This window comes from Sus scrofa, chromosome 4 (assembly GCF_054392235.1).
Source record: "Sus scrofa isolate SSC_HxYL_T2T_F1_AM1 chromosome 4, Sscrofa_HxYL_maternal_Yorkshire_Landrace_v2.0, whole genome shotgun sequence".
In the NCBI taxonomy this organism is placed as follows: domain Eukaryota; kingdom Metazoa; phylum Chordata; class Mammalia; order Artiodactyla; family Suidae; genus Sus; species Sus scrofa.
In genome coordinates this window covers 31,089,521-31,107,865 of record NC_139386.1, presented here as the reverse complement: position 1 = coordinate 31,107,865, position 18,345 = coordinate 31,089,521, and the positions used below count along the sequence as shown (strand labels likewise).

Genomic DNA, 18,345 nt, shown 5'->3' with positions numbered 1-18,345 from the left:
CTCTAGGATGGTAAGAGGGACATAACATCTACAGTAACAGAGTAATGTAGACCAGTTTCTCTCTCTGAAATATGTTTCATTTTCTAAACTTAATCCTTTCTCTGAGAATCTTTGATGCCCCCCCACCAAAAAAAATGGGCTGAACAAAGCCTAGTGAGGAAAGCAAATCCAGAGCACTTGTGTAGACGGTCTTTTTTGCTGTCAAACATCACTGCATCTCCCTGAGGGAGTGGAGGTGATCCCGGTCTGTTTATTCATGGAGTAAATAAATGCTAGGTAGTGGGCCTGGGTTGCAACGTTAGGAAGTCAGGGAAGACCTCTATGATACAAGAGGAAATATTAGCGTAAACTTCTTGAAGAGTGAGCATGTAAGGAACACGAGGCACTGAAACAGAGTGGACAAAGGAGAGAGGAGGAGGACCTGAGGCAGAGAAGAGATCAAGGGCCAGACCACGGAAGACCTGAAACGTCAGCTATGGAGCCAGACGCCTGGGATGGCTCTTTACTATCTGCCTGCCTATCTCTGTGACTCATTTGCTTCATCTATGACAGAGGATAATAATACCTCTTTCAGCAGGATGTTATGAGGGTACAATGTGGTGATGCAAATGAGAGCTTAGAACAAGGCCTGGCACTTCAAGGGTTCAGTAGTTTTTTGATGTTATTATTATCGTTATTATTTTCCTTTTAGGGCTGTGCCTGCAGCATATGGAAGTTCCCAGGCTAGGGGTCGAGTGGGAGCTACAGCTGCTGGTCTACACCACAGCCACAGTAATGCAGGATCCAAGCCACATCTGCGGCCTACACCACAGCTCACAGTAATCCCAGCTCCCCAACCCACGAAGTGAGGCCAGGGATCGAATCTGCATTCTCATGGATACTCATCAGATTCATTTTTGCTGTGCCACAATGAGAACTCCTGTGATGTTATTATTTTTAAAATTACTACCCAGACTCTACAAGCCTCTAATTTCAGGCATATCTATTCCACTTTCCTTTCTTTTACACGTTTTCTTATATTCACTCTTTTAAAATAATTGAAGATCATGCCTGAATCTAAAGTAACTATATGTTTTAGAAAATATTCCTTTTCATCATTGCTGCTTTCTGTTCTTCAAGAAGTGGGGTTTTAAGCAGTGAAGACAAGTTTCAGTGTGGTCCTAGACTTCTGTTGTATCTCAGTACCTGGATGAAAGTGAGGGTCTCTGATTCTTGACTTATTTTTTTCGGAACATGATCAATTTTAAAAGCATACAGTGATTAAGAGGAAGACCCTGGATGGAGTTACTGTTGTGGTGCAGTGGAAATGAATCCAACTGGTAACCATGAGGTTGTGGGTTCGATTGTTGGCCTTGTTCTGTGGGTTAAGTGGCATTTCCATGAGCTGTGGTATAAGTTGCAGATTTGGCTTGGATCTGGCGTTGCTGTAGCTTAGCTGTGGTGAGAAGTTACACCTCCAATTTGACCCCTAGCCTGGGAACCTCCATATGCCATGGGCCCTAAAAAGCAAAAAACAAAAAAGGAGGAGGAAGACCCTGGAGACAGATTTTCGTGGGTCTGAATTTGCATTTCACTGTTTATTCAGTTGTGTGACCTTGGGCAAGTTTTTAAAATTCTTTGTACCTCAGTCTCTTTATCTATAAAATTAGGATGCTAACAGTACCTATATAAGAGTACATCGGTGAGAATTACGTAAAAGTTTATAAACATCACTTGCCATGCTGCCTGGCTCATAGTAAATATTAAACTCAATAGTAAATAAAAAACTCAATAAATATTAGATACTGTTATTATAATCACTGTTTTGTAACTTACAAGTAAATAAATCAGCTGAAATTGGAATTGCTACTTTAGGAAATTTGTCAGAAATTTTCACCATCTCCCTCTTTTTTGCTATAACTAAGTTAAAATTGTGAAAAACTGCCTCGTCAGATGTCTTCCCACTGATTTGAATTCTGCGTGTACCTCCGTGTTGGGTAGACTGATTCGTGACTATATTTAGTGAAGCCCAATCAAAGACCATAGGACACAGCTTCAAACAGCCCAGCCAGCAGCTGTGGGCGATGTGGGTTTCAGATCCAGCTCCCGCTTTGGAATAATTTTTAAGAGAATAAAAGAGACTGGTATATTCTGAAAGGGCTAAGAGCCACCCTTGAAAAGAAGACCATATATTGAGGTCAATTGCTTTAACTTTGCAGCTGCTGCTATTGCAGCATGATCATGGCTGCGTTTCCACTCTTTCTGAAGTATTAGCATAGGGATATTAATTTCCTTAATTTTGCCATTATCTCTGGGGGAGTTCTTGATTATTTGGAGCTATGTGAAAAATATGTTCTGACAGACTAATCTAATCCTCTAAAAGTGTGAGAAATCTCTTAGATGAAAGGCTAGTGATAAATCAATGTGTGATATTTTAATATGGAATAAACAATCAAATACCTGGGGGCATATGGGCTTAGCTGAGAGACAGAGACTGAAATGTTTCTGTTGTTGGCTTAGTGATGAAAGTATTAGCGTCTGTAGCATTCACAGTATATTTGGCTGCAAATAACAGCATTTTCTCCAGTGCTGTTCTGTTAAAAGAGAAATTTCTGTGATGATAGAGGTCTCTAATTGCACTGTCCAGTACTCAGGAACCAAATTTGTTATCTTTTTAGTTTTAATTCATTAAATTTTTAAAGCCACATGTGGCCAGTGGCTACCTTATTGAACCCCACAGCTACACATGACGATTTAAATAAGTCCCAGGTCCCTTTCTCACATAAGGAGAAACCTGGAACTCAGATGTACAAGGATAAGGTGGATGTTAAAAGTGTTTTTATGGAAAAAAAAGCCCCTTCACTGTTCATTCTTAGCATCTCAGCATTTCCTGGCCCTTTCCTCCTCACAGTTACAAGATGGCGGTACCCCAAGGCATGTCATCTTTTTTCAACACAGTAAAGAGGCTGGGTAGAACCTGCTTTACCTTCATTTTAGGAGGCCCTTCTGTGTCACTCCCAAGACTTTCACCCACCTTTCACTGGCCAGAACTTGTCACATGGCCACCCCTGCCTCCAAGAGAGGCTGGGAGTCCATGTATTTTTCTCACCAGCTTCCCATTGCAGAGAAAGCAAAAAGAGGAGCAGGTTGGAAAGGATGCGGGCGTGTACTCATTTGTCTCCAGTTTTACCATGGCAGACATTTAGCTAATTAACCTGTGGAATGCCACCCTTGTAGACTTGGAGAAGTCTATCTCTCTTTCAAAGATCTGGGTGACAAATTGTAGATGACAAATTCAAGACCGTTTAGTACTATGGAGAAAAGGACTAGGACTTGGACTAATAGGAGTGATGATGAGTATAGTAACAGACAATCTGTAGAGATCAATACATCTCCCAGTTTAGAGAATTATCAGGTTACATAAATCTCTTTCTATATGGTTTTCTCCAGGCTGCTTTGGATTTCTCGGTTTTTCGAAGAAAATATGATTAGGAAATGTAGCTAAATTTGTGAATGTCTTTTAGTATTTTATTTAGCGTATTTAAATCTTGTGCATGTTCAGTGTAAATATTTTCCAGTAATTTCTATAACAATGTCTCTCTGTGAATTGATAGTTATAGAGATTTATGTACTTTTAAAATGGCAACTAAAAGAAAGATTTCTGGTAGCCTATTTTTTGGGTGTATGGATAGAACTTTAGTGATTTTATTTACATGGTAGATTGGTCTCTTTTGTTTTCTTTAAGCATTTTTCCTTAAGTCATAGTCCCTTATAAAATGAATGTGTTTGTCAGACATCCAAAGGCCCATTGCAAAGAATTGAAAGGAACTTTATATGTTATATAAACCAATGGACCAATTTAGTTTGCTTGGTCTTAAAAGGGAACGAATGGGATGAAGTTAGCATTTCAGAAATACAATTGTGTACAGCACAGATGGGAAGGAAAGTTATGTTTATCCCATACTTTCTTCAAATGTAGATTGTGCTCTTTACCTATCTGACTTCATTTCAGAGCCAAGTAAAGGAACATTTATTACAACATTCAAAATACCTTGTTTTTAACAGCTGCCCTGGGAAGAAAGGTTTATTGATTTTTATAATCCTAAGAATCAAGAATTCACTTACCCAACTCATTCATCTTCTAAAAACCTGCTGGGTATAAAATGATACTCTCCACCTTTACCAAAACAAAAATACTGCCTATTTTCTAGGAGTCATAAAACTTCAAGAACTAAGACAGATGCACAGAGTTTGGAGTGTCTTTGATGCAGTATTTTAGCCTATCTTTCTATAATGGTCTTCTAAGCATTGAAGAAAACAATAGAGCCTTATTATAAATCTCCCACTCTTCCACTACCAGTGGAATTCAGGATTTTTCTTGACCTTTCTCATCACAGGGGAAAATGGTTTTGGAGTCTCTTTCTTTCCTGTAAGCTATGGAACAAATCCATTTTAAAGATCCAGTCAGGCACTAGAGATGGCCCTGTGAACAACATGACTTTGAACTGCATGGGTTCCCTTATATGTGGATTTTTTTTTCAGTAGTAGATACTACAGTGCTGCACTATAGGTGCTTGGTTGAATTCGTGGATGCTGAAGTGCAAATATAGAGGAGCCATGGAAGGCTGATATATGTCATAAACAGATTTTTGATGGCCCAGAGGTTTGGTGACACTAAACCCTGCATTGCTGTAGACAGTTTATATACATACATTATTTGCTATCCTTTCAACTCTCTGTTTTATAGACTTATTTAATACATCTCCGAATAGTTAGTGATTTGCTGTCATAGATTAAATTCCTTGATACTCCTCCCCTTGAGAGGTGGAGTTTTAATTCCCTTTCCCTTTAGTTTGGGCTGACCCCAGTGGCTTATTTGACCAATAGCGTGTGGCACAGGTGTTGTTCCAGGACTTCCGAGCCTCGGTCATGAGAATCTTTGCAGCTTTTGCCCTTAACTCCGGTGACAGTTGCTCTTGGAGCCCTGAGCCAATGTAGAAGTCCAACTGAGGCTACCATGCTATAAGGAAGCGCAAGATATGCCAGTCCAGCCTACAGTTGTTCCAGCCTCCAGACTTTTGAGCCAACTCTGATGAAATACCAGTATCATGAAATGGAGATAAACTGTCTACACACCACCCAGACCAAATTGCTGACCCACAAAAATCATGAGTTATAATAATAATCACTCAGGTGAGGATAATGATAATAAATTGTTTTAATCCAGAGCACTTACCAACTTTTAAACAGGGAGTCTGACTCCAAAGTCTGTGCTCTTAACCCCCCTGTAAATGCCAGCTGCCCACGTTCCTGCTAGGTTTTATTCCATTTATGATTTATAGCCACATGAATAAAACTGAATAAGTTAGATTTCTCTTATAAGAAGACAAAGTTAGAACCAATTTAAAATAACTCTGCCCACCATGCTTCATTTTTATTCCTATGCCATCATCTCAAATGCCCTTATTTTATATATCTGTTTATTCAACTGTCTGCCTTCTCCCCCAGAAGATAAACCCCATGAGGACTTTGATTTGCTCTTTATCACTTCTGTAGGACCTGCACCAGAGTCTGGTATGAATAGATGCTCAAGGAATATTTGTTGAATAAACGAATGAATCAGTGAATCATTCAGTGAAAAGAAAGCATAGATATTACTCTTTTCTGTATAGAATGTAATTCTTCTGGAAAAATATGAGAATCAGAATGTTACAAAGATATATGGCAAATATCTGGGAACACAAAACCCAGAATTAACAAACATTCAGTTTGTACCATGTTTCTATCAGAATGTTTTTCTCTGAAAGATATGAAATATTAGATAATTGAGTCTTTATATTTTCCTATTCCCCTTTCTCCTGTTCTAGAGACAATATTATCTGTATTCAATATGTATAGTCTTATGCTATTACTGCATATTATTTTATGAATGAACAATGTATCTGCTTGGCTCTGTCTTTGAAATAAAGTATGTCTTAATCCCAAGCCCCTTTCACCTCTTCTTGCTGCTTCCCTAGTCCACCTCCTGGCATCCTTTATCAGGGTTACTGCAACATCTTCCATCCTAGCTGACATTTGCTGTCACTCACACAGCATCATCCCAACATCCTCCATCTCTCCTCTACCCAGCAGCTACACTGAGCCTTCAGAAGCATACATCAGATCACATAACTTCCCCCTCCTAGCCCTTTGGGGCTCCATCACAAATGGAATAAAGTCCGTAGTCCCTGTCTTGTTCACCAAGGCCCCCTATGATCTACCCTCCAACCTCCAGCCCCACACTCTCGGCTTTGCTCCCTGTGCTCCAGGATCACTGGCCTTCTTGCTCTTTAGGGAGCACACCACGTACATTTCCATCTCTGGGCTTTTGCAGTGGCTCATCCTTCCCTGGATGACCCTTGCACAGGCCTGCCTCCTGTGGCTCCACCGGACCACTGCCTGCATTTGGGTTTTGTTCAAAAGTCACCTCCTGGTTGGGGCAGGGAAACCATTTAATCTATAGTTGCACTGCCCTCACAATCCCTTACCAGGCTTTATTTTTCTCCATAAAATCTGCCTGACACAATTTGCACATGTATGTATGCATATATGCATGCATTTATGTTTTTGTTACCTGTTCCTTCATTAGATTTTAAGCTTTTGTTTGGTCAGGGATTTCCTTTGCTTATATCCTTGTGCCTAGAATAATGGCTGACATAAAGTAGTTGCCCTCAAAATGTGTGTTGAATGAAGAAATATAGGAATATAGTATTCTGCTGCTTTTTCTTTTTTTTTTTTTTTTTTTTTGCTGTTTTAGGGCCACACCCACAGCATATGGAGGTTGCCAGACTACTGGTCAAATCGGAGCTTCAGCTGCCAGCCTACGCCACAGCCACGGCAACAGCAACACCAGATCCGAACCGCATCTGTGACCTACACCACAGCTCATGGCAACGCTAGATCCTTAACCCACTGAGTGAGGCCAGGGATCAAGACTGTAACCTCACGGTTCCTCATCAGATTCATTTCCCCTGCTCCACGACGGGAACTCTGAATATAGTATTCTGTATTTATAAATTATATCATACATATGTATCTTGCGGAAACTTGCTTTTCTTTTTTTTTTTTTTTTTTTGTCTTTTGTTGTTGTTGTTGTTGTTGCTATTTCTTGGGCCGCTCCCACGGCATATGGAGATTCCCAGGCTAGGGGTTGAATCGGAGCTGTAGCCACCGGCCTACGCCAGAGCCACAGCAATGCAGGATCCGAGCCGCGTCTGCAACCTACACCACAGCTCACGGCAACGCCGGATCGTTAACCCACTGAGCAAGGGCAGGGATCAAACCCGCAACCTCATGGTTCCTAGTTGGATTCGTTAACCACTGCGCCACGACGGGAACTCCAAAAACTTGCTTTTCTTAATCAACATTGTTTTTGAAATATGTGTGTTTATCTATATCTATATCCATCCATGTATGCAGTCCAGTCATTTTAACTGTGGTATATTATTCCATACATTTTATTTATCTATTCCCCTGTTTTTAGACTGTGGGTACTTTTAGTTTTGCTTTTCTAAACAATGCTGAAAGAAACATTTTTTGAAATATACTTTTCTTGTTTGCCTTTCTTGGCAAACAATGAATGATGAATATTTCTGAGTTTTTGCAACCAGCAGTTAAATTCATCTATAAATGTAACTGCACTGAAATTATTATTTTCTTTTTTGCTTTGAGGACTAGTCTTTCATCCACCAAATGTCCCTGTACAAACCTAAAAGTCATTTTAGGAGCAGGAAGAAAAACATCACAAAACTGTTTCTAAAGAACAAGTTTAATATTCTGTTTATCTTGTAAATCTCATACAGTTCTGACATCATGACCTAATGATGTGTATTTTCTGCTATTAAAACTAGAATGTAATATTACCTCTGATTAAATTATTTCATTTTGATATTATATGCATGCATGTTTGTGTGGGTGTATAAAGCAGTAGGATCATTTGAATTACTGTGTTCCCAGTGCTTTAAGCAATAATAATATTCACTAAGTCATAGAGAAACTATACAGAGAATTTTGCATTTTGCGTGCTACAGTAAAAAAAAAAAATACTATTTTATTACAAAATGTGAACTTGGTTAAACTGAAGAGGTGGTGAGGAAAAAACTCATTAAGAGCTGTAATACTAAGATATAGACAATTTCAAAAGAATTGGAGCTTTCAGTGTGCCTTGAAATAGCAATGTTTTACTGGTGATATTATTCGTTTTGACTGTGAAACTATGAATGCCACTAAAACAGATAAGAAAAAATTGCTTTCCGGGGGTGATCCTTTTGCCTTGCTGATTGTTAAATGATTCTGGAAAGAAAAAAATTGAGTTCAATTTACTTGATTTTTAATTTGTAACAATGTGAACAGAGGTTAATCTAAACGTCAACATCTAAAAAGTTTATCTGTGCTAAGAAAAATGAGAAAGTAACTGATGTTAAAGTTAAATGGCGGTTATACCTCAGTAAAGCTGGCGGGGAGGGAAGGTGGATTCAGAAAACACAATTTCTTTGATTTAGCAGTTATTTATGGAGGGTCCATTAGGAATCAGGTGCTATTCCACATCCTGAAGATATGATTATGGATAAAATTCTTGAGGTCTTTACTCCTTTTGAGCTTCCTAGGAGTGGGAGAGATAACAAACAAGGAAACTGATACAGAAATGAAATACAGCCCAACCATGAACTGACTGTACTATGAAGCTGATAACACAGGGCAGTGTGACTGAAAGTGAATGGGGCTGGGGGGACAGAGGAGGTCAGAACGGCCTTATCTCTGGTGTACTGGGAGCACCTCTAAAGAGATAGCAATTGAGCTAAGAGCTGAATAAGGCATCAGCTATGCAGACTTCTGGCAAAAGACTGCAGTCAAAGGAACAGCAAGTGAATGGGGCTGAGGGTGAGAACAAGTTTGCTGTGTGTGAAGACTGCAAAGGTCTGTGTGGCTGAGGAAGAAGTGCGGGACAGAGTGACCGAAAATAAGGTTGGTGAGACAGCCAGGAGCCTTGGAGGCTTGGCAAGAAGCTGGGTTTTATGCTAAGAATTGCTAGTTATTCCAGGAAGCCACCGAAAAGGAGTAGTAGGCATGACAGATTTATGGGTGTGGTGTTAGAGTAGACATTTATTATACATTGATTTTTATTAATGATGATTATTAACATACTAATTAAATTATAATACCATTGCAAGGAAGGCACCAAATGGTAAAATTACCCCTCCCCTGTTAGGGATTTTTGGCTGGGCCTAATAATTAAACTGACAAAACATAGATTAAAAGAAGAAAAGCATGTAAGTTTAACTTGACATGGGATCCCCCAAGAGCAAATGAAGACCTAAAGAAGTGGCAAAACCTAAATGCTTTACAGTAGGTTAAACAAAGAAGAGTAATTGCGGAGAAGCACCCAAAATATACATGGCGGTGAAAAGATGGTAAGAATGATTTTTACAAGGTCTTTTTGCACAGAATTTTCTCAGTTTTGACTTCAGGCTGAAGAAAGTTTCTTTTTCCTCTTGGTACAGGGAACGGAACCTTTCACAAGGGGGGTTTTTAATCTCCTGTTTTCAGGAAGAAAAGGGGAAACTGGAATGTATGTCCTTATTGTATTGGCTCTTTCTAAAGTGCCTCCAGGCCCCAAACCATCCCCATGCCAAGGTGACACTCCCGGGAGTGACACACTCTGCCACCTTTCAGTATAATTAATAATAATACAATAGTATATTGTACTATATCTTTATACATATATAAATATGTATATGCTATATCTTGATGTATTTATGTTATATATTTCTATATTTAAATGGCCTTTCTGGCTACTACATGGAGAATGGATTATAAGGGGTAAGGGTAGTGGTAAGAGTAACTGCTGAAGAGAAATACGGGAAGGTTGCTAGTGGTCTAAAAGAAAAAAATTGCATTAGTGGATTAGATGAGGGCAGAATTTCCCAACCCAGGCACTGCTGGCATTTGAGGCCAGGCCATTCTTTGTTGGGGTTTGGAGGTTGTGCTCTGCATGGTAGGATATTTAGCAATATCTCTGGTCTCTTCTCCCTAGATAGCAATATCAGTGCCCACTTCCCTGCCCCAGGTATCACCAAAGATATATCCATACATTGCCAAATGTCCCTCGGGGAACAAAACTGCCCCCACTTCAGAACTCCTGAGCAGGGGATAGTTTGGGAGATGCACAAACGGCAGCCATATTTAATAAACACGTGGTGGTAGAGCATAAATGACTCACTGACTAACTGGATCTAGAAAGTTCAGGAAACAGAAGACGTTTGTTCTTACATATGACCCCATTTGCCTATAAATAGTATTCTCATTGCAAATGCTTTTATCTACAGTTTACTAATGTAGAACCTGAAGAGCTTTTTCGGCAACAGTGTCTTACATGCTGGTTTTATTGCTGCTTTGCATGGAGAAAACTACAAAATGAGTTACTAATCTGGGCTGGTCAGTTATTCAGTCAGGTCCTCTCCCGAATTACCCTCCCCCATGAGGATTTGTGATGCTGTGAAAGGAAAGTACCTGTTCCTGATAAATATCAGTATATCTGCTTAATCATTTATAAAGCCTGAATTATTCATGTATGTTTGTGTGACTATGAGCACGTTGGAGACTTTGCGGGTATGACTTTATGTCCCAGATGAAGAGCCAGTACTCAGTCTAGATGTGGGATGTGGAGGGAGCAGAGGTGACCATAAAATTATGGAAAGTAGATACATTTTAAGTTGAAATGATGGAAATTATCTCCACATGCTCTCGCTTTGCTGTCTGGTCCTCTGGAACCATCCCCTCTTAGCCCCTAGGGTGTGTGTCCCTGTAGAATCTTTCCCTCTGTCTTTTCTTCACTCAGCAGCCCCAGACATGACAACCACCCCCACATGTCTTCATCCTTCAGTGCTCTGATTACTCACTGCTTCATAGGATGCCCTTAGGCATGTATGCATGAGCAACCACATCCTTTGGACACCTAAACCTAAAAATTAAGCTCCAAAATCGGTCGGGTGGATGAAGAGTAAAGGGGGGTGAGGGGGGCTTTACTTTGTTTTTTTCTGGATGTTACACCTATTTTTACTGTTCAAGGTCACATTAGCTTTTTGAAATCCACATGACAGGTTTTTTTTTTTTTTTTTCTCTCTCTCCAAGGAAAGATTAAAAATAATCATGACTTTTTGACTAAAAGCTAAAACAGGTACCATTTCTAATATTTTTGGCATAAAAAATATATTCGAGTTTTTAATAACTGACATTGGTAATCATACAAACCAAGAGCCACCATTTATTTCATAGCTGCTGGTCATGTGCCAGGCAGTTAGCTAGACTCTTGCATATGTTATTTCTAAATGGCATAATGCTTCTCTCAAATGCATAATATCATTCCCAGTGTATAGACTTGGAAACCAGAACTGAGAAGTCACGTAGTTGTGCTCAAATTTGCCCTGCAGGTGAGTAGCCCTTCCAAGTTTCAAATATAGTATCTTTGGCTCAAGAGCTCCAATCCTCAACCACCTCACTCTCTTAAAAAAAAATAAATAAATAAGAGCATTGACTATTTACATCCCACTCTATTTCAGGGACTTTGTGAATATAATCTCAATTACTCTTCCCCACATCACCGAAAGCAATATGAAGTTGAGAGAAGATTCATAACTTACAGTTTTCACCAGGACCTTACAATTTTAAGAGTCAGAAAATAGGTATGAGCAATTCACGTAAAGTTGAAGGGCTTCCATTATGTGCGAGCCCGAAGGATGCAATCTCTGTCTCTCCATCTCTTGGCCATGCTTTCCTCTCTGCTGGCTACTTTCACTCAGAGCCTTCCCTGTTGAGGGGGCCAAGTGGCTTCCAACTGCTCTAGACTACACAGGGACAAAGAGCGGGGACTTTGGGATTTTAAGCAGAGGTCTGCTGCTTTGTAGCTGGGCAGATTAACTATTTTGAGGTTCAGTTTTATCATCTGTAAAGTGGGGATGAGAGTAATGCTGTTCTCATAGGTTTGTTCTAAATGTTAGGTCAAATTATATTTATTAAGTACATAGTGCCCAGCCCACAGTTAGGAGTCAATAAATGAGAGCAGCATGTGTAAGATACAGGGAGAGAGATGAGCATCTTGGTTCAGGCCCTATAGCTTGTTGGGTGGGTATGGAATTAGATTAGCATGGCTCTGTGTCCTTAATTCACCAGCCACCTGACCTTGGGCCAGTTACTTCTCTGTGTCTCAGTCCCCACATACATATGAATTGGATTTAATAAGAGTCGGATCCCCATTGTTATGTGATGATTACATGAGATAATGTATCAAAGTTGCTTAGACCCCTACCTGGAGCAAAATAATGGAAAATGATAGTTGCACTGTTGCTTTTACTGTTGTTAACATTCAAAAGACATTTGTTTTTCAAAATTGTTTATATGTGTGTGTGTGGGGGGGGCGTAATCTTTTAGCTTTAAATTGTTTTTGTTCTGTCTTTTCCGTTCCTGATACTTGCTTTTAAATTTAGGGGTCCTGGAGTTCCGGTTGTGGTGAAGTGGACTAGGAACCATGAGGTTGTGGGTTCGATCCCTGGCCTTGCTCAATGGGTTAAGGATCCAGCGCTGTCGTGAGCTGTGGTGTAGGTTGCATATGTGGCTCAGATGCCGTGTTTCTGTGGCTCTACAGCTCTGATTAGACCCCTAGCCTGGGAACCTCCATATGCCGTGGGAGTGGCCCTAGAAAAGATAAATAAATAAATAAATAAATAAATTTAGGGGTCCTAAGCCGATGAATTCAGAAACCTGTGCTTTCTGAATTCATTCCTTCTAGATTCTTACCTGCCAAAGCAATGCATGTGCTGGCCTATACCCACCCCACCTCAGCCAGCTTCTTACTTGACACCCAAACATTTGTGGACTTTATCTTGCAAACCTCACTGGCAGAGAGAATAAATCACTTTTTTTTTCCACTGGTGAATCCTCAAAACATAACAAAACTCCACCCACACAGTAGGTATTCAATAAATTTGTCAAATAAATGAGAAACCAGGCAGCCATGTTGATTAGATTAATAATAAAAATAACGTTTTCAATAGTGTTCTAATTAGATTCTGCGTGTAGCTTTCTCCTATAGATAAGGTCTTTGAGAATTTGTGAATTTGGAAATCATTGACAGGGTTTTAGGTAGTTGAAGCCACTGGATTAGTGAAGTTTTAACTCTGGCTGATATTATTTTGAGGCATGAATAAAATTCCACCTACTTGGCCTTTATGTCATCCTTAGTAAAAAGGCGAGAAGGTCTGCTCCCTCTGTGATGGAAGGGCATCTCAGTGGTGCCCTTATTAATGGAGCTGCACTGGTCATTTCCTAGGTAGAAGTGGTGTTAGAAACTTATCTCGATTATTATAGATTTCCAACCTATTAGTGTAGTCTTATACCCTCACCCTCCAAGAGCTATGGATGAATAGGTTTTGCAGCATTTTCTGGTCAGCTGAGCTCAGGCATGCCACATGGACCACTGTACAATTTGTCCTTATAATTAATAAATGTCACAATCAGCACAATCTCTAATGAAATTGTGATTTTATTTTCTTTACATGCTGAAAGCACTGCTTGCTTCAGTGAAGAAGAGTCATATGGTATGTAGTTAAGAGTAAGATTTTCAGAGTTTCCTGGTGGGCTAGCAGTTAAGGATCCCATGTTGTCAGTGCTGTGGTACGTGGGTTTGATTCCTGGTCCAGGAACTTCCACATGCCATGGGTGTGGCCAAACAAAAAAAGAGTAAGCTATTCATTCTTGCCTAGTTCTGGGTGATAGAATAACTGCCAACTCATTAAAATTTGTTAAATTTTGAGGTGTGCGTCTAAAAAATAATCAGGACACTGATAAATAAATTACATACTATCCATTTGTTTCTTTTCAAGGAAGCATAGGATTTGGTTTGTAGTTATTACCTCTTTGGATATAGTCAGATCAAAAATAATATTGAAAAGAATTTGCGGGAGTTCCTGTTGGGGCTCAGAGGGTTAAGAACTCAACTAGTATCCATGAGGATGTGGGTTCAATCCCTGGCCTTACTCAGTAGGTTAAAGATCCAACAATGCCACGAGCTGTGGAATAGGCTGCAGAGCTGGCTTGGATCTGGTGTTGTGTCTGTGACGTAGACTGGAGGCTAAAGCTCCAATTCAACCCCTAGCCTGGGAACTTCCATATGCTGCAGATGCAGCCCTAGAAAGAAAGAAAAAAAAGAGAATATCTGGAAGTTGGAATTTTTAAATAATAATAAATTATATAAAAAATAAATAATATAATAATAAAATCAAAGTTTATGTTTCATCTTAGGAAAACATAGTGAAGTAGAAAGTAGTGCCAAATTGAAATTAAAATACCAGTACAGAATATTAACCTAGATGGTCAGGGTTTTTTCACCAATGGATATTCTCATGTTAAATGTATTAAAATAGTTAGTACTCTCCCATTCATAACATTTTTCCCGATGTGACTATCAACTCTTGTTTATAATTACAGCTGAGCTTGGGCTTAGAAACATTTGTGAAATACATTCTTTCCTTCTTTGATTTTTTTTAAAAGAAAGTATCATCTGAAAATATGATTCCAAAATTCTTATATATACCCACACACACCATTTGTACATATAGCATGGATATTAGAATTTAATATAAATCACAGTATTTTAGAACAAATATAAAATACTTTAGCTATGACCTTGGGCTGTAGGCATTAAGAATTCAAGGAGAGTTCTTTTTCTGATGTTTCTAAATCCTTTGTCTAATGAGTCTACTAACAAAGCCTTTTATTTATAGGGAATTAAACGGAAACCACTAAAGCAGTCCTGATAATATCCACTCGCTTTCCTGTTATTAAAGAGCCTTGCTGTGCTGTGGAGTAGACAAACACTCTAATCTCACCTGTTTTATTTCTGGTATAACGTCATGGGCTGGTGACGAGTTGGTAGTCATTTAAGAGGCTTATTTAGGCACTCAGTACCCAAGAAGGGGAACCCTGAATCATTTTAAGATGTACTAGCAACAAAGTGAAAAATACCATGAGGCCTAACTGCTGAATTATGAGTTGGTTCTGACATGAGCATTTTCACAATGCTGGGCAAATCCATCTACAGGATACTGAGCCAGCAGCCTGCTGCCTACAGTTTGGGAACCGCTCATTATTAACTGGTCATGTTTCAGGGTAGCCCCCCAGAGGGTAGGTACCACATCCAGCTTTTGCTAAAAGACCAGCCTATTGCCATGCCTGGACCCTATGTGCCCTCTCCCCATTTTTGCCAAGGCCTGGGACATCCACCTTGATTTCTGTCCATGTCCAAAATCTGTTGCCTTTTTCAGACTTTATTTACCTCCTTTTCTTTTTCTTGTTGCACCCTCAGCACACGGAAGTTCCTGGGCCAGGGATCAAATCTGAGCTGCAGCAATGCCAGATCCTTAACCTACTGTGCCGCAGCAGGAATTCCTATTTACCTTTTAAGTTTACTCTAGATGTCCACTTAATCAGATTTTTACCTGAATAAAAATGTCAGGGACAGAAAGAAAAGATACATATGCTCATGAGTTCACAGCTTAGCACTATTCAGTTTGTAAAGGCTTGGGAAGAATTTATTTTATTTTTTTAGGGCTGCACCCACAGCATATGAAAGTTCCCAGTCTAGGAGTCAAATCAGAGCCACAGCTGCTGGCCTACACCATAGCCACAGCAATGCCAGAGCTGAGTGACATTGGCAACCGACACCTCAGCTTGCAGCCGTGCCAGGTCCTTAACCTACTGAGCAAGGCCAGGGATTGAACCCACATCCTCATGGATACTAGTCAGATTCTTAACCCACTGAGCCATAATAGGAACTCCTGGGAAGAATTTCTGTGTGCTGCACATCTCACAATTTCTCTAAAAGCACAATAAAAATGTAGCTCCTCCTGAAGGAGAGTAGACAAACAGATTTTTTTTTTCCTTGGGCCTGGTTTAGGGTTCTACCTTTTAAGCAAGTTGGCCTTCATTTCTCCTGGGGCAGGGGCACCAGCAAACAGGAGCATGAAGAAGACCTCAGGCTTGGCATATTCTTAAACCTACTGTGTGGTTAAAGAGGAAAGCAAGCAGAGCCCTTTCTTACTAGGCTGTGAAATGGAGGTTGATTTTATGACAATCTTCTTCTCCAGTCCAGGTGGGTGGGTACAAGTGAAACGTGTGAGTGTGATGCAAGGTGGCTTGTCTCCCCTTCACTGTCACCTTCTAGAAATTGGCCAGGTGGGTTCCTTGGTGTGTTCAAATGTGGTTCCTTAATAGACTGGCTCGTTGTCTGAGGAAGCTGCTCTGACTCCTTTCTACTTCTCTTCACAAGTCAAGGTGTGGCCATGCCCTGGGGCTTTCCTATTTCCTGGCCTCTCTGAATCCATAGGGAGTTTCTCCACCTAGAAATTAAATTTTTACAGCAATCTCAGGTAGAAGCAGCAGTCTTAGTTTTTAATCTCATCCCCGACTCCTCCTTTAAATGACATATGCTTGACTATTTCTGCTGCTTCTATTCCCTAGGATGCTAGGTAATTTACACCTCAGCACCATGTTTACAGATTTTTAATATCTTATCATCAACATCCCAGATTTTGAAAATAAATGAAAAGTTACAAGTTTCTTTGAAGGCATGTTAAACTTTTTGAGAGTATTGATAGTAATTGAGGCTTATGTCTTGGCATGATGCATATTGAATTATAAAATCTACTTTATCTAAGCTCTTCTCTTTTAATATTTAGGAGGAATGTTCTAGGGTTATGAAGGGCTCTACTTAAACTAATGTAACAAGGTGAGGGAAATGTGAAAAAGAGGCTGTGCCAGTGTTTGAAGTCTTAAAGAAACGAGTTCAAATCCCATATCTGTCATTTACTAGCTATTTGACCTTGAGCGAGTGCCACAACCTTGCTAATTTCCCTTGCTCCCTTCTGTTAGGTGGAAATAGGAATAGTACCAACCTTTCAGACACGCCTGTGAAATGAAGTAATGCATTTAGGTCTCTTACCACAATCTCCCTGGCACTATAGTGAGAACACAATGAAGCACAGTGATAGCGCTCTGGACGTCAATATTACTGTGTTCTTTGAAGGTTAAAAGTCTGCTATCTAAATCATTTCTTTCTCTTTTTCATATACTACAAGGAAATTTCACCTCAGCATTACCTATTGTTTACTAACACAGCTTATTGTATAGTTTAAAAGATATGCCACAGAGAAAACTACACTTATGGAAACATATTTCTCACATACATAACTGAAGAGCAATTGCATTTTAACACCCGCCTTTGCTGTACCCACTGAATGGCATTTTCCGTAGGGGATAACAGCTTGCTGTGTGGAGTATAGGGTCTCCTTTTCCGGAGATGCTTTTCCGCATGCCAGCCCCTCCTCCAACAGCCGGGCCCCTGGTGGAGGTGTGGGCGGAGCTTGCGAGACACCAAGTACCAGGCTCACAGGTAACACAACGCTCATCAGATCCGACGGGGCTCCCACACAGCTATAAGGTTGCCTGCTCGCCCGCACAGAAATGACGAAGGACAAAAACAACCCAGGGTAGGTGAGCTCTACCAGCTCCATCTGTTGTTACTTCCTCTGTTATTATGAAGAAAACGTTTCCTAGTTGCATTAGCAAATAGATCTCTGATTTCTGTGCAAGTGGGAAATCAAATCTTTGTGTTTATGGGATCAAACAGATGGATTTCTGTTGCCATTTGTTTCCTGGCAAAATGGGACCATGAACAAGGCAGGCAGCCAAAGGCATGGGGATAAAAGACAGGGAAAACCCTTCTGACATCCTTGGTTTGCTGTCTCCATTACATCCGATCCCTTTCAAAACCATAGTGCTTTGTAATTTTTAAACGATGTTTTTCTGTAATTTCACCTCAGCACTACCTACCATTGACTAACACCTGTTATCGATGGTTTAAATGATTTTAAAGGGTGTGGGGGAGAAAATCATACTTTTTAGTCTTCACTAAAAGTATCTGAAGCATTTATTGTATATTTTAGTGTGTTATATTTAGCTTAACACATTTCAAATCACTGTGAAATTATTACTTGAGAAAATGAGTAATAAACATTTGTATTTTTCTGAGAATGATAGTTTTTCAGGCAGTTTGTATTTTAAACTAACGATGGTGTAGGTCTCGCAACATAGAATATCTATTGGATGGTCTCACAATTCAATTGTTTATGGGCAGTGGTAGATGTTTATGTGACCTTTTAGCACATCCGACATAGAAACTCATCTTTTGCCTGGAGAAATTAACTGCCTTTACTCACTAATTCTTTTTTTAACTACAATACTGCGTTCTCTTTTTCTTTGTCTCAGTAAGATGTA

The 18,345-nt window shown here is 39.8% G+C and overlaps 1 protein-coding gene across 15 annotated transcripts in view; it reads left to right on the top strand.

Moving 5' to 3' along the window:
- OXR1 (oxidation resistance 1) overlaps window positions 1-18,345 on the top strand; it is a 519,861-nt gene that overhangs the window by 163,311 nt on the left and 338,205 nt on the right. For 4 of the 15 annotated variants that reach the window (XM_021090590.2, XM_021090589.2, XM_085021888.1 and 1 more), the window contains exon 1: window positions 17,479-17,558. The exons of 9 other annotated variants lie outside the window; for them this stretch is intronic. In XM_021090590.2, the coding sequence (XP_020946249.2) occupies window positions 17,533-17,558 (26 nt within the window). In that variant the 5' untranslated portion in view covers window positions 17,479-17,532. Of the gene's footprint in view, window positions 1-8,844; window positions 8,983-17,478; window positions 17,559-18,345 lie in introns of those variants that run through there. 2 more of the 15 variants (XM_085021879.1, XM_085021877.1) reach the window with 1 other exon arrangement.